At 43.1% G+C, this 14,467-nt stretch overlaps 1 protein-coding gene across 1 annotated transcript; it reads right to left on the reverse strand.

The window, feature by feature from the left end:
• Window positions 1-223: 223 nt before the first annotated feature.
• DSEL (dermatan sulfate epimerase like) lies at window positions 224-7,602 on the reverse strand. Its single transcript, XM_074822746.1, has 2 exons — window positions 7,587-7,602; window positions 224-6,932 (listed from the first exon to the last, which is right to left on the reverse strand). The coding sequence occupies exon 2, from the start codon at window positions 5,978-5,980 to the stop codon at window positions 2,330-2,332; it is 3,651 nt and encodes a 1,216-aa protein (XP_074678847.1). The 5' UTR covers window positions 5,981-6,932; window positions 7,587-7,602; the 3' UTR covers window positions 224-2,329.
• Window positions 7,603-14,467: the final 6,865 nt, after the last annotated feature.

Here is a 14,467-nt window from a genome sequence, read left to right on the forward strand (position 1 = left end):
TCAGCTGCCCTAAAACATCTGACAGAGAAAAGCCTTTTTATTTGTTCTAATTCTAGAGTGTAAATCCTGGAAACAGAAGGCAAATTTTGAGACTTATTCTGTCAAGTACAGACTGTACAGACATCAATACTTCTTTTTTTTAACATACAATCAAAAATGGCTTTAGAGAGAAGCCAATTTGAGAGAATGATACTCGGAAACCAAAGTTTCACTAACATGCCAGTGTATATTAATTCCTTTAATATTGCCTTTAACATGGCATTCCACCTAAACAGGCTGAAACCTAGGACTGAAGGGGAAAAAAACCAACTACTGCTAGTAAATGACAGCTAAGTTATGGTTAGTGAGACTGCAAAATATCAATAGCTTTTATTGTGTTAGAGGCCTATTTTGACATATTAATGACTGGCTGAGAAAGAGCTACTTTTATCTCAGTCATAATGAGATATCACAACATGCTCCAAAAGATGTGAAATGTATATATGGGAAGGACAAGACAGCAGAGTAAGACAGGGACATAACAGTAAGATTGGAAGGAAGGGCAAGAGCTCCTTTATATTAAAAATCAGCAAGGGTACCTGTATTGTGTACAAAGAAACTCACGGCACTTTTGACATTGTCTAATGCTTACCACCCAAATAAACAGTAATTACACGCATATTTCGATATAATAAGCCAAAACTCTGATCCCAGCTCCAACAAACCAACTGAAGCGTATTTCAAGACAATTCCATTTGTAATAAAAAACAGATGGTAAAGGAAACAGATGTCTCTTTGTGATCTGATTTACACATCTGCAGACGTTTACAATATGCATGCATTTCCAAAGAATGCTGAGCAAGTTAAATTGGGAAATGGGAAATATTTTCTTAATGGGCATGCGCAAAGGGTGTGACTCAAGAAGAAAATAAGCTGTGACAATGACACATCTATCCTATCAAACTTGTTTCCAAACCAAACAGCGTCATGTTAAAGAAACACCAATGATGATAAAAATCAGACAATTCTGGAAATATTTTACTGCAGGGAAACATGACTCAAATGTGAGGTGGCTGAGGGACAGGTGATTTTCAGATTTCTCCCCTCTCTGAAAGAAGACCCGAGGTTGTCCTTCAGAAATTCATTCCTTCAATGGTTGTCCTTCAGAAATTCATTATACAGAAAAGCGAAATATCCCTCAGAAACACAGACCTGAAGATTTATTTAAGATCCTCTAAATCTCAGATTGCCATTTTATGCAGACATCAACAATAAGCCATTGACAATTACATCAAATATTTGCACTGGTCTCAGTGAAATTATGCACAAGAATCAGCAGAGAAATGTGTTACAACAAAGAAGGATGGAAGAGTCTCAACCAAAATGAGAAAATCCTTGCGGAACCTCTTAGACAAGAGGTACAGGATAAAGCAGTGCAAGGAGCCAAGATGTTAACAACCTTCAAAATTAAGCTAGGTTGAAGCAGGTCAAAATTACACAAAATCTTCTCCAAATTTAACTGCTGATTTGGGAGATCTTGTTGGTTTCTTAGATTTTGTCCCATTCCTTTCTCTCCAGATAGTTTACTTCAGACTCACAAAGGGTACCACTTTGTCAGGCACAGAGAATGAAGTCTTCTCTTTCGTCAAAGCACAAAACCCAATTTAAATGTCACATCTCTCAGCTGAAGGAACCATATCCTATAATGATATTCAATATCCATGTCCATTCCTGTTCCGGACCTGTCTGTGGAGACTGTAAATAAGGAACTAGATTCACTCAAATATTCCGACTGTTTCCCCCCACTGAAGGGATGCTAAACAGCCTTAAATCTCATCTTATGTTTATTTTGTGCCACTATAGTGACAAGTGAGACACAGACACAATGCATCAGTAAACCTGTCCAAGGGGGCTAATTATCACCATTGGGAACTGGGCCAGTTTAACCAGTTTCATTTCATATAAGCTGTCGTACAATCAACAGATGGTAAGTACTTTCAGGTACTAACCACTTGGGCTGAAGTCAAACTGGTGAGCTGGAGGTGAAAAGCTCCATATTCTATTACTAATCCCCTGAGCTATAGGGTCCCCAGCTGGTAGTTCTACAAAGGTTCACACAGCTTTTTTTGAAAGGCAGCAAAAGTAGTTGCAAGGGTTCTTTTTAAAAACAAAACAAAATAAAACAAAACAAAACCCCACAGTTGCAGGAACAACTATCTTTTTCTTAAAATAATCTCTCTGAAAGTAGCAGACTGTACACATTTTACAAGAATAAACAAACTTCTCTAATATTTATCCACAAATTGGGAGTCAGAGATCATTAGTGCAAATTTCTGCTGACCGGCAGCACTTATTCTATAAACTTTGGGTATCCTAAGTGGTCCATTACAGAACAACAGATATCTTCAATCTGTCTAATCTCTTCACTGGGCATGTTTTGTTTCCAGGCATGAATGCTACTTGGTGAAATTTCCCCTTCATAAGGAAGATAGAAAAGACTGGTGGAGGTGGCAAATAGTATTTGGTTTAAGCTAGCAGGAGGAAGAGGAATACCAAGAAAAGCAAAAATTGTTTCAGCCGTCTTCTGAGGAAAGCTCACAATATCTTCAAACTTGACCAGCTGATAATTTGTAGGCAGCAAGTCCCCATTTATTCTCAGTGCTGCTGCTGTGTTTGCTAGCCATAAATAGGACAACACAGAAACAGCATTTGAATTAGGATTTGAAAGTTCCTTTCTTAATGATTCATATTCAAAGGCATAGCCTTCGTTTAAACTACATTTTCCTTTACCATTCTCTCCCTTAAACATTGCAGCCAAGTGTTGTGGAACATTTTTCAAGGAGTAAAGGCTTGGCTTGTTTTTGTACAACATTGAATAGATCCACGCCCGTGGGTCCCTCACTACATGTAATGCTCTCATTGATGGTCCTAGGATTTCCTGAAAGAAGGGAAGCTTTAATGTCCAGCTCCCACTACTTAAACTAAGCACGGGTCGTGCATTAGGATAATAGGTGAGATGTCTTCTCAGTTCCCTAATATGTTCAGCATCTTTATCTGGACTCCCTCTTGCCCTGTTTCTTTGCTCTGACAGAGATTCTCTCTTCTTGGATCTTTTCTTTTTGTCTTTGCTTATGGCAGAATGCTGAGCAATTTTACTTCTGCTGGCTTCATATAAATGAATGTTTTGTAAATGTAACTTTGTGCCTCGAACTAGAGACTGGAGCCACCCTTGGATAAGACGAAAATGACCATTCTGGGCATCAGAAACCTTCCATTCACATGGATCTGCAAAGGAATCAATTTCAAATTCAGTCTCAGGAATTTCAAGATAGGGTGTAGGTATCCTGATGTATAAGAAGTCACTGCTATTGAAAAACAGCTGTTTTAAAATTTCTGCACCAGAAGTGGGAAGTGAAGTAATGATAACATCTGGCAAAACAACAGGGTTTCCTTCTAATTCTTTGGCTTTATTGCCTTTATCATGTTCTAGCTTTGTCATGTCACCGCTCCATTTTGCACAAATGGGCTGAGTACACATGCTCCACACATCCACCAATTCAATAAGCCACAGTGTGACAACCAGTATCAGGATCCACCGTAACATTTTACCAAAGGATATGTAAAACCGCCACTGAAAAGCCAGTATGACCAAACTAACACCCAGAATTAACCCTGCAATTATGTTCACTTTGAAGCCAAACGGGAAAACCACTCTATTATTTTTTATCTGTTTTTTCACAGGTTCAGTACCTAGACCAAACTTGGTCACTTTGTTTTCATGAACTACTTTGGCAAAACCTCCAAAGCCCAAGTAATCGAACCTTGTCTTTAAATTCTGATATTCAGTCACAACAGAGATGGTATTTTCAGTGTTGTTGACACTGAGTGAAATCTGAAATCCAGATTTTGCATTATCTATGAGTCTACAGTTAGACACATTGACATACGGGCCATAGAAAAGGTAAACAATCCTTGTAAGCATGTTTTTCATTGGAAAGGTAACATTTACAAACTGAGTCCATCGCTTTTTGAATTCAGCAGCTTGTTCTGCCTCCTGTATCCTAGCAACAGGACTACTCCCATGATGATCAAACCAAAACATCTTGTAGTGGGCATCCCACACATCCATCATAGCTCCATTGTATTTGTTCTTAAATTTATAAGGTATGTATTTAAAATCAATGTCAAGATTATGAAAAAAGGCACTGACAGAATTAACAGGAGAGTCTTCCTCCTTCTCGATATGGTCTACTACTAACAATGTCTGAGAATTTAAGAGCAGCAAAACACGATACACACTTTTTAATTTCATTGCTGATGTGTAAGCAGATACCGCCTCACCGCTCACAAACATCATGTCTCCAGCCTGGGAGGCTGTTATAATTTCTCCAGTTGAGTCTCCAATCTCATCACCAATCCACTTCAGCCACTGGGCACACTCACCAAGCTGTCCCTCCCAAGGCTGGTTGCACTGGCTCGTAGGAGATGGAGCAAAGACCAAGACATTGTTCAGGTGGCTGAGTTTAGGTCCATAAAGAGCCTCAGATACAAACACCTGTCCATTGGGAGCAAAAGTGAAAGAGTTCTGATCAGGATGCTCATGTCCCGGATTGAAACTTCTCCACCCATCAATCCAGGCATATGGTTGAAAGTGAACAATATCATAGACAGCACGTCCACCGAGCTTTCCAGACTTAAAGGACACAAAGGTGTTTGTCTGACTGTTTGGCAATCCAGCCCCATAAGTAACAACTCCCCAGTTAGGAAACACGTGCATTTTAGCAGTACCATAGTCAGGAGGTGGCTGAGGAGTGATTTCAGCAGCATACCATATAAATTCAGTGTGTAGTGTGCTCCACCTCTGTGCAGTGGATGGCACCATTGGCCCGTCCTTGGGTCTGTGTTTTCTAATCTGCTGTGCCAGCCAGTTGCCAGCTCCATTCTTCATGATAAACTTATCCAAGAAAACCAGTTGGCTCTCAGGACCGTAAAACCAGTTGTAATTAGAATCCGCTACACCCACAGTCCTCTGAAAGCCTGGTAATAGGGTGGCATAGTAAAACCAGAAGTGCATTTTGAGCCAGTTATTCTCCAAGTTGTTAATACCAAAGTGGCGCTGGGCCAGGAAAACATACTGGGTTACTGACTTGGCTGTGTAACTCCCATAAGCTACTCCTTCATCCAGAGACCCGTCTACAATATGATTGAGCAGAAACATTGTTTTCTCCATCACATCAACAACAGTGTGTTTCCAAATATTTGCCTGAGATCCTTTGTCCACCCCTGCAACTAAAGCCCCAATAAGTAAAGCAAGCATATTGGTTGCTTGGTGATTATGGAGAAGCTGCTTTCCCCAGGAACGAACCTTTGAGTACTCATACATTTCCTCGCTTACAGACCATATCTTCTCCAGGTATTTTTGCCTTCTCTCATTTTCCAGTGAATTGTACAAGAAGTCAAAAGCAGTGGCAAATCCTGTTAGGGAGTGACCAAGTGGCACTTCATCTCCAGGTGCATTTTCAACCAACCAGTTTTTGTAGCCAGCCATTCTATCCATATATTCTAGGGTGAAATCAAACGCAGCTTTATCTTCGGGGCACAGCAAACAATAAAATGCTAGAGGTGGCAGATTGTTACCATAAATCTCATTCCACTTTGAGGCAAAATCAACATGCTTGGGTGGAGGTAGGTAGTATAATGGGTTGGATAGCATAACCGTCACTGCACTCCTGATGGCTCTAAATAGATGAGAATGGCTTGTATGAGCCTTCTGCCTCAGTGCCTGGACATCTTCAGCGTCAAAATACAAGCTCGGATGAAGAACTATTTTTTTCAGCTTCTGCTCAGCACTAAGACCTTCAAGTTGCTGTTTTTCATACTGATTTACATTTTCTATGAAAGTCACCCAATCAGAGTAATTGCTTACAGATTCTTCAAAAGTGAAGACAGCAAACATCAATAATGCTAGAAATAAAGTATGCCCCGTGAACATCAGAGCCATGATCCATTAGGCAGCTCCTCTTCCCCAGGCATGCATTTCCTAACAAAACACAATGTTCAGGTATCAAACTCTGATCCAGTTAGTAAAAAACCAAACATCTTAAGGCATATTTTTAGGAGAAAGGACTTAGCATGTACTGTGCATTCCAAAAGATACCCAGATTACTTGTAAGCTGAGCTACAATATTTAAATAACAAGGCTCTCAAAAACTTAAAACTCAGGTGCCTTGTCTGTTCACACTTTTCTGAAACACACTACAGCATAAATACCCAAATTAGGGAAAAAGTAGAATCTCTAAGGTATGTATATAAAACACAGGTTGACAACGCACAGTAAGAGACTGAAACACTATCTCCTGATAACTTGAAAAACTCGACTTGAAAAAAGGAATCAGAGTCATACATTTACTTTTCTAAGCTTTCAATCAGGTCAAATTCCACTTCCAGAGCTGACAAAAACTCCACTGATCACAAAATTATATATTCAAAACAACATGTTATATTTGATGAAATAAGGAATTTACAGCACTTGGAAAACAGACTCCAAAACCGAAGATATTGTCTTCAGCCTTCCCCTTATCTCAGTTTCCATACACATTCTTTCCATCTTTCTCTTTTGGGACTCATGGGAGAGCGGGAAGGAAAAGAAAAATAATTTTAAAAAGATCAGCGTAGATCCTCCATTAGTTCCTTTTGATGAAACTGCAGTGCTTTTAACCTCTATTCCCCTCTGTTTGTGAAAGGTGCTTCTGAATTAATAGTCACAGAGTATCGACATATTTCCAAGTCTTCTTTCATCTTATCTTCTGCCCAAGTTTTGCCTCAGTGATTCAGACAATCCTGCTCCTTCCATTATGAAGCAAAAAGAAAACATGTGAAAGAGGCAGAAAGCCAACACTTTTTTGTTAGAAGGGCAGTTTCGGGTTTCCTTCCACTTTGCATGTTGGTTCTTTCTGTGGAAACAGAAACAGAAGTTCTCTGAAGCTCTATAGGTGTCAGAACACATTTAAAGTACCGAAGGTAAAGTGCTGCTCACTTTCTAGTAAAGAGAAGTTAATGCCCCTTTTCTGTTACAGATTTTTTTCTTTTAAAAAGGACCATTTTCAAAGTTCCACAATAAATTATCTTTAGCAAAACAGAAATCCGTACGGCCCCGTTCAGCCGCTTTATTCCACCTTTCCCTGCGTGGCTACGAGGTCTCCAGGGCGAGTTTTCCCGTTGCACCACCGGGACCTGCCCACGAAAACACCCTCGCAACCCGCCGCCGAAGCGACACCCAGCTCCACTCCGCCTCTGCTCGCCACGCACGTCCCGACACACCCAGCGCGGGGGTGCGAGGCGGGACGGAGCCACCACCGGGGAGCCAGACCCGCCCCCCGCGGGCAGCGCCCGCCCCGGCCCCGGGCCCGGCAGCGCGCGCCCCGTCCGCCCCGCGGCCAGCAGAGGGCGCGCGCCGCCCGCCGCCGCCCGCCGCCGCCTCGCGCCGCCCCGGGGCCGCACAACTTAAGCAAGTTTCGGCGGCGGGCGCGGGCGCGCCCCGCACGCGGCCCCCACCGGGGGGCTCCGTCCCCTCGCGCCCGGCGTCCCCCAGCGTCACCCCCTCTTACCGCAGCGGGTCCGGCGGCGGGAGGGGACGGAGGGAGGGACGGAGGGACGGAGGGAGGGGCGGGGCGGGCGGCAGCTGCCGCGGGGCCGCGTCGCTCTGCCCCGGCCAGCGCGGCCCCGGGCGCGGCGCCAGCCCCCGGCCGGGGGGTGCGGGTGGCGGCGAGCTGCCCCGGCCCCGCTCGGCCGGGCCGGGCCGGGCTGTGCTCGGCTCCGGCCCCTTCCGCGTTGCCGTTACTTTCCACCCGGGCTGGCCGCAACTTCGGGTCGGTGCCCTCCGCCGGCGGCTCCCCAGAGTTGATGGCGGGGAAGATGCGGCGGCGGGCGCGCAGCGACGGGCGCGGGCGGCGAAGCAAACTCGCAGGGATGTCGCTCCGGAGGGGCGGGGAGGGAAGGAGGGAGGGAGGAGGGAGGGAGGGAGGGAGGGGAGGCGGCGGGGGCGGTTGGCAGAGCCGGCCCCGGCGGAACAGGGATGTGCCGGTCCTCCGCGCCGTGCTCCGGCGGCGGGCGGGCTCCCGGCCCCTCCGGCGCTCTCGGCTGCTCCTCTTCCCTGCGACTGCGTGATCCGGCCGCCGCTGCCAGCGCCGAGCCCAGCCCTGCTCCCGGCAGCGGATGCCACCGCCGCCCCTGCGGCTCGGCTGCCGGCGGAGCGGAGCGCGGCGGTGCGCCCGGGGGCAGGGCCGGGGCCGGAGCGGGGGGGGGCAGCGCGCCCGAGAGCGGCGGGGGGAGGCGGGGCCGCGCCGCCCGGGCGGCTCCGGCGGCGGCCGCCCCGAGACCGCGGTGAGGACCGGCGAGGAAGGCGGGGGGCGGGGGTAGAGCGGGTCCCGGCGGCGGGAGCAGCAGGCAGGTGAAGAGCTGCCGCGGGGGGGCCGCCGCCGAGGCCGGCCGGTCGGCAGCTGCCGCGCACCGGCTCCCGCGGCTCCCGGGCGGGGCGATGGCGGGGCACGGCACGGCGGCGACCCGGGGACCGGCGGGCAGGACAGGGCCGGGCTGGGCCGGACCGGGCAGGGCGGCAGGAGCCCTCTCTCCTCTGGGCAGCAACTTTGTAAGCGCGGAATAAATACATAACAGTGCCCGTATCGCAGAAACCACGGGGATGCGCAGCGTCGGCTTGTTGGAGCAGTCCCGCTTTTTATAACTGCCTCCCTGCGCAGGCACTTTATTTTATGCGGTGCATTGACATGGTTCTCATTCAGCTTTAGCTGAAGGCTTCTGAAGTAAAATATAAAGCCGTAGTGAGGTGTAAAAACCTCTGTCCCTCAACTCGTTCACCGCCAGTGATGCGGTGAAGGGCCAGTAGAAAATGCTGGCTAGCCAGCCTAGTGCCTGCGGTCTGCCCACGGAATTCAGGAGGTATAACGCCATTCTCGGGTTTGAGTCGCAGTTTGGGTTGCCGGTGATGACTTCCAGAGCCTGATTTTGTAACCTGCCCGATGTGATACCAAGCTATTCGTTGGTAGTAAGTGAACTCTACGAAAAGAACGAGTGTGAGATTTTGGATATGTGTTACCATTTACTGCGTTTATAAACTGTACCTCAAAGGACGTGGGTTTTAATCATTCCGATAGTGTAAGTCACCACTTCTCCCCAGGCATAGTCTATATTCTTCTCAACTTTTCTTCCCCCCCCCCCCCCCCCAATATCTTAGAAAATACAGTCGCATATTTAAGTATCTCTTAAGCTAGTCAATGTATAACTACCTTGAAATGAATATATGAAGACCATACATTATGGATACTGATTCTGTTTCTTTGTGCTATAGAGAGCACTTTAGAAGGATTAAATTATTAAATTATGCACATTTCCATAAATGATGAACTACATCTGGAACCATCCTAATCTTTCAGATGTGCCCTATGGACTTGGTTAAAGAGGGAAAAATACTGATTATCACCTGGATCGTATCTTCCCATCAAAAGAAATTTGCATAATGACCAAAGATAAGCACATAATTTCCTAACCTTGGATCTGTTAAAATTCTGCCTTTTCGTGTTACTGGGGAAGTTACTGCAGGAGGAGATCAAAGGGGAATGTGAAGCAACAAGAGAGGCTACATTCCTCTTTAAGTTGGTCAAAACTGAGTGGAATACACTACAAATGAAAACCTCCTAAATCTTTTTCCCTCTGTTCCCATTGTACCCTGCATTGTCTCCATTACTTTTTGCCCAAGGCAAAAATTCTGGAACATACTGAAGTCTCAGAGAATGACTTCTCCCATAAATTGTCAGGCAATTCGGGATGAGCAGAACGTGCAGAAAACTTGTGTTAAAGGCAAGAGTAAAGCTCTCCCAAGAGCCCTTCACACTCTCTTGGACCTGTGGTGAGATCAGTACATATACAGTGTTCAATTGCAATGTGATATTTGTGGAGAAGCATGAAAATGAATTATTGACTGGCCCCATATATTCACAAATGATACCACTTTGACAAAGTCTTATTTATAAGGCAGTGAAGGCATTTCTCTTTTTCTGTGGAAGCTCTTTCACATTATCAAAGATGCACTGGCAGAATACTTAAGGCTGATTTTCTGCTAAGCCAATCACAAAGCAAGAGCATCTTTAACCATCTATGATTTCAACTAGTTAAGGCTAGTTACTTTCTGCCATTTTCAAGTCATTTTGCTTCAGAAAAAAACACCCCAAATAGCAATAGTGGTAGAACTAGTATTCAATTATTTTTTTATTATTAATTTTCAATCGTCAGCAGAGACCTACAGTTACTATACTACAATTGAAAAACAAAACCTCATGGATTCAACTGGTATCCAGGAGAAACAATTAAGGAAACTTCAAAGGAGTTGGTTTAAGGTAATTAGAAATAGTGACCCTGAGTTGTAACCAACTCTTTTGCATAAAATGAGCCTGAATTGCATTGGCATTCTGCCTTACCTCATTGCATAATGCTGTTTAAAGAGCAGTTGGTAAAATCAAGGTCACTTTCAGAAGAATTGTTAATTGTGAAAGCAGCTATTAAAAGTTACCATTTACATTTTTATTTGTAGAAACACTGACCATCTGGTAACAAATTGCATTGTATTGTTACATTTTCAAATATTCTTCATAGATATGAATAGCTGAAAAGCAAGGCTGATGGACTATCAAGCAGGAAAAAGGTGCTGTAAAATATCTACCAAGAAAATGAGTTTTGACTCATGGGAAAGTGACCTTGCTGTCACTTCAAGTTCTTAGTATAAGAAATCATGGGTCATTGTTGGTGATATGCTTCAGGGATAGCATTCTGTGTTGATACGAAAATCAGCCATCTGAATGATCTTGAAAATGCTAGCAGTGTTATCCTGCTTGAGTACAGGCCAAGTGCTAACAGATGGAAGTGAAGAGTAGGATAATCAGCTGGACTGCAACAAAATATTTGCTGGTGTCAAAGAGGATAACAATTCAAAAGTTCATAAATGAATGAGATGCTGCTGTCAAATATGAGACATTGATTCATATACGGAAAAGAGCTGGGTATTTAGGTAGGATCTGGACTAAGGTAACTAGGTGTCTAGTAACCGTAGACTTTTGAAACTTCTGCTTAACACCTCAAGTAGCAAAAGTACATAAACCTCAAAGCTTAAAGTACAGGTTGTACTTCAGAGGCACCACAAGTTTGGGGGAGAGTTCTTGACCACTCAGAAACCTCTTTGTATTGGTAGGGCTCAGTGCTTATTTCATTACTAAACCTGACTGTGGCCTGAAAGACACACTTTTCCTAATCTAAATCCACTCATAGATCTAATTCATTGTGAATTCTTGAAATATACCTCATGCACATCTCCATCTTTTACAACAGACAGACCAAAAAAAACATTGGAGGACAATGCAGTGGTCATGAGAATCCTCTTTAATGCAACAATCTGTTGGTCAGAAGCACCCACCTTGCACAGAGAAGACATGGGTGCAATGGTCTTTTCTCCTTTAAAGGATGCTAACCAAAATCTCTCAGCTCTCAGAGAACCTAGTCTCTTGTCTGTTTTAGCATACAACACCTTTTTGTTCCAAACTAGAGGCATCCTGTGAAATCATGTTACTTTTCAATAATATAATCACACCAACAAACTTACACACATAAATGAATTATATTAGAGGGAATTAGACTCTCTGCCATCCAAGAGTAACTTGCACATTTTACAATAAAGAGGTATTGTCACTAAGCATATACTGCATTCTCAGAGAAGGGATCATTCCTTCAAATTGGGTCCCCCACTCTGCCTGACATTGACTTTTGCAATATCCAAGTCCACTTCCTCTTTGTGTAACCCCACCTGACAGGAACACAAAAAACCCCCACACCATTAGCTAGTCAACTAGTTTTGGAGGGAGGGCTCTGATGTTGCTGATGAACATTTGACAAATAAAGGGTGTGAAACATAAAGTATATAAACAATTGATATCTAAGTTCTTATCTTTTGGGGGTCAAGTGAATACAGGGAAACTGTATTGTAGTGTACACAGAAAAGAGCAAAGCAGCATATGGTGATTCTGTTCTTCCTGTTTTTTGTCTTAATTTGAATTTTTAATCTTTAATTCCCTCTTATTTTCATTTATTTTAAGATTTTTTTTTAATTTAGGAATGGTAACTAATTAAAAGCAACAGCAGAAAATACAAGTAAGCAAGAATACCCTGGTTTTATTAAAACTAAAAATTAACACGATCAAGTTTATCACACCGCGCAAGCAAAGTAGAAAATGAAGTGACTTTTTTTTCCCATATCACAAAGACTCTTCTTTTTAGTGGAGTTCTCCAACACTGCAAGACTGGAGTGCTTACTGGCTCAAAAGTGCCTGGTGTCACTGTCAGCAGAGAGACACAGGATGGAGCAACTGCCAAAAGCCACAGTACTGCACTTTCTCTGTCCCAGCTGTGTGCTCCTGCCAGCCCCTTTGTGTCAGAGCAGTTGGCAGTCTCGTTGCTACATGATCCCTCGTGCAGACACAACAGGGCAGTACAGTTTTAGGCTGGCTTAAGTAGATTGCAAAACTGCACCTTAAAAATGCCAGCTGCATAGAGGGGTAATTTTAAGTCCATTCATGACTATCTCAGACACTGCATATGAAGCATATGGGACTATTCGTACTTTGGTAGCATTTTTATAAAACAATCTTCATCTGAAATCATTTAAAATCATCAGGGATGACATTGTGTACAGCGGTGGGACCTCAGGAAGATTCTCAGCAGTCAGTCAGAACAGCGCAGGAGCAAAATCTTAGAATATCAAATTCATTGGAAGAACGTCTGTGCAGATCTTCATCGGTGCACATTTTTCACCATGGAAACTCATCACTGATTGGAGAAATAAGATTGATGCTACAAATGTTGTATTTAGGGAAACATTTAAGTATACAAGGCTTGCTGATTGTATTTTGGCTATTTTGCAACCTGTCCCTAGTTGTTGCCATATTAAATACAGTACGTTGGCAAATTAATCATAACATAAAACCAAAAGAGTGGAAGAGGAAGGAGTCTTCTTTTCCTTAGTGTCTTGACAGTCGAAGAAATTCTTGACATTAAACTCCCCCACCCACAAAAAACCCCACAAAAAAACAACCACCAAAAACCCCAACACTAATCTTACCAGGCATTAAGTTTTGAATCAGGAAGGGTATGATACATTCACCAGACATGTGAGTGATCAAGTATATGCTACAGTTTGTGCCAGAGAAGAACTTAACATCAGAAACTCGTGAGGTAGATAAGCTTTATATAATATTGCTGTAAACAGATGTTTACTCTTGGACTGCGAATAACAGTCACACATGAAGAATCAATGCATGGAGGCATACCTGTCGTTTGATTTTGGTATAACAAATCCCATGTTTTTTTAATTTTAGCAGAGGTATTTCAGCTGTAGCTTTGCAATCCTAATGTAAGCTCACTGTTGTGATTTCAGTGAAGTGCATGCCTTTCTATTGACTTTGTAAGCTTTGAATCTGGGCCTAAATCCCAGTACCGCATCACAGGTGACCTTCCACCTGCAGTTATTAGTACAGTATTCTTATTTGCTAGCAATCATAAATTAGAATTAGCTTAAAGATATTTTTAAATATATTGTCCAGTCCATGAGGAATATGTATGAAAAATATCCTCACTGGACAAGTAGAACCTACAGAGGTAGCAATTAAATCATAAGACTGAAAATAAAAACTGTTATGATCTACATCATGGTCTCCAAATTATACGATTAAGGAGATACTAAATTAGACGTTATTGTGAAACAGTACAACTACAAATCTTAACTAAGCATATTTTTGTAGTTCTATTTCTTATATTAATGTCCATATTATAATAAATATGATATTTTCTTGTATTATATTGTATGATAATGTATTATATTATATTATAAATTATATTAAGCAGCTTTAGAAGCATTAGAAAACTGGAAAGCTACAGATTACAACCCATATGGGTATGCTCAGGTTAGCAGCAGTGATTAATAGTATCTCCTGGTTTTACTTTTTATAAACCAAACAATATTTAAGACAGATATTAGGATGATTTACATCACAAAGAATTCAGACACTGTACTTGAAAAAAGTACACTGCATTAAAAGGAGTGTGGGCTGGAGTAACATGTTCACTCATTATCACAGGGAAACAGGAAAGTTCTCAGGTTAAAATAGAGTATCTCAGCTTGCAGCACAGTACCCTGAATTTACATAATACTTAACCCATTCTACCTAAAAATCTTAAGTGATTTGCTGTCAATAAAGACCACATTCATCCAACTTAGTGGGATATCTTACTTTGCACAGTCCTATTAGGTTTAATAAAATGACTGAAGTACTACTTAATGGAAAGGTGTGGTTCTACAAGTGCTTTAACATTCATGAGGGCTCCTTGGAAAGGAGTCATCTACCACTCTTATATCTGGTTCCCTATTTCCATC

The sequence above is a fragment of the Strix aluco genome, chromosome 1 (genome assembly GCF_031877795.1).
Source record: "Strix aluco isolate bStrAlu1 chromosome 1, bStrAlu1.hap1, whole genome shotgun sequence".
NCBI classification, from domain to species: Eukaryota; Metazoa; Chordata; class Aves; order Strigiformes; family Strigidae; genus Strix; species Strix aluco.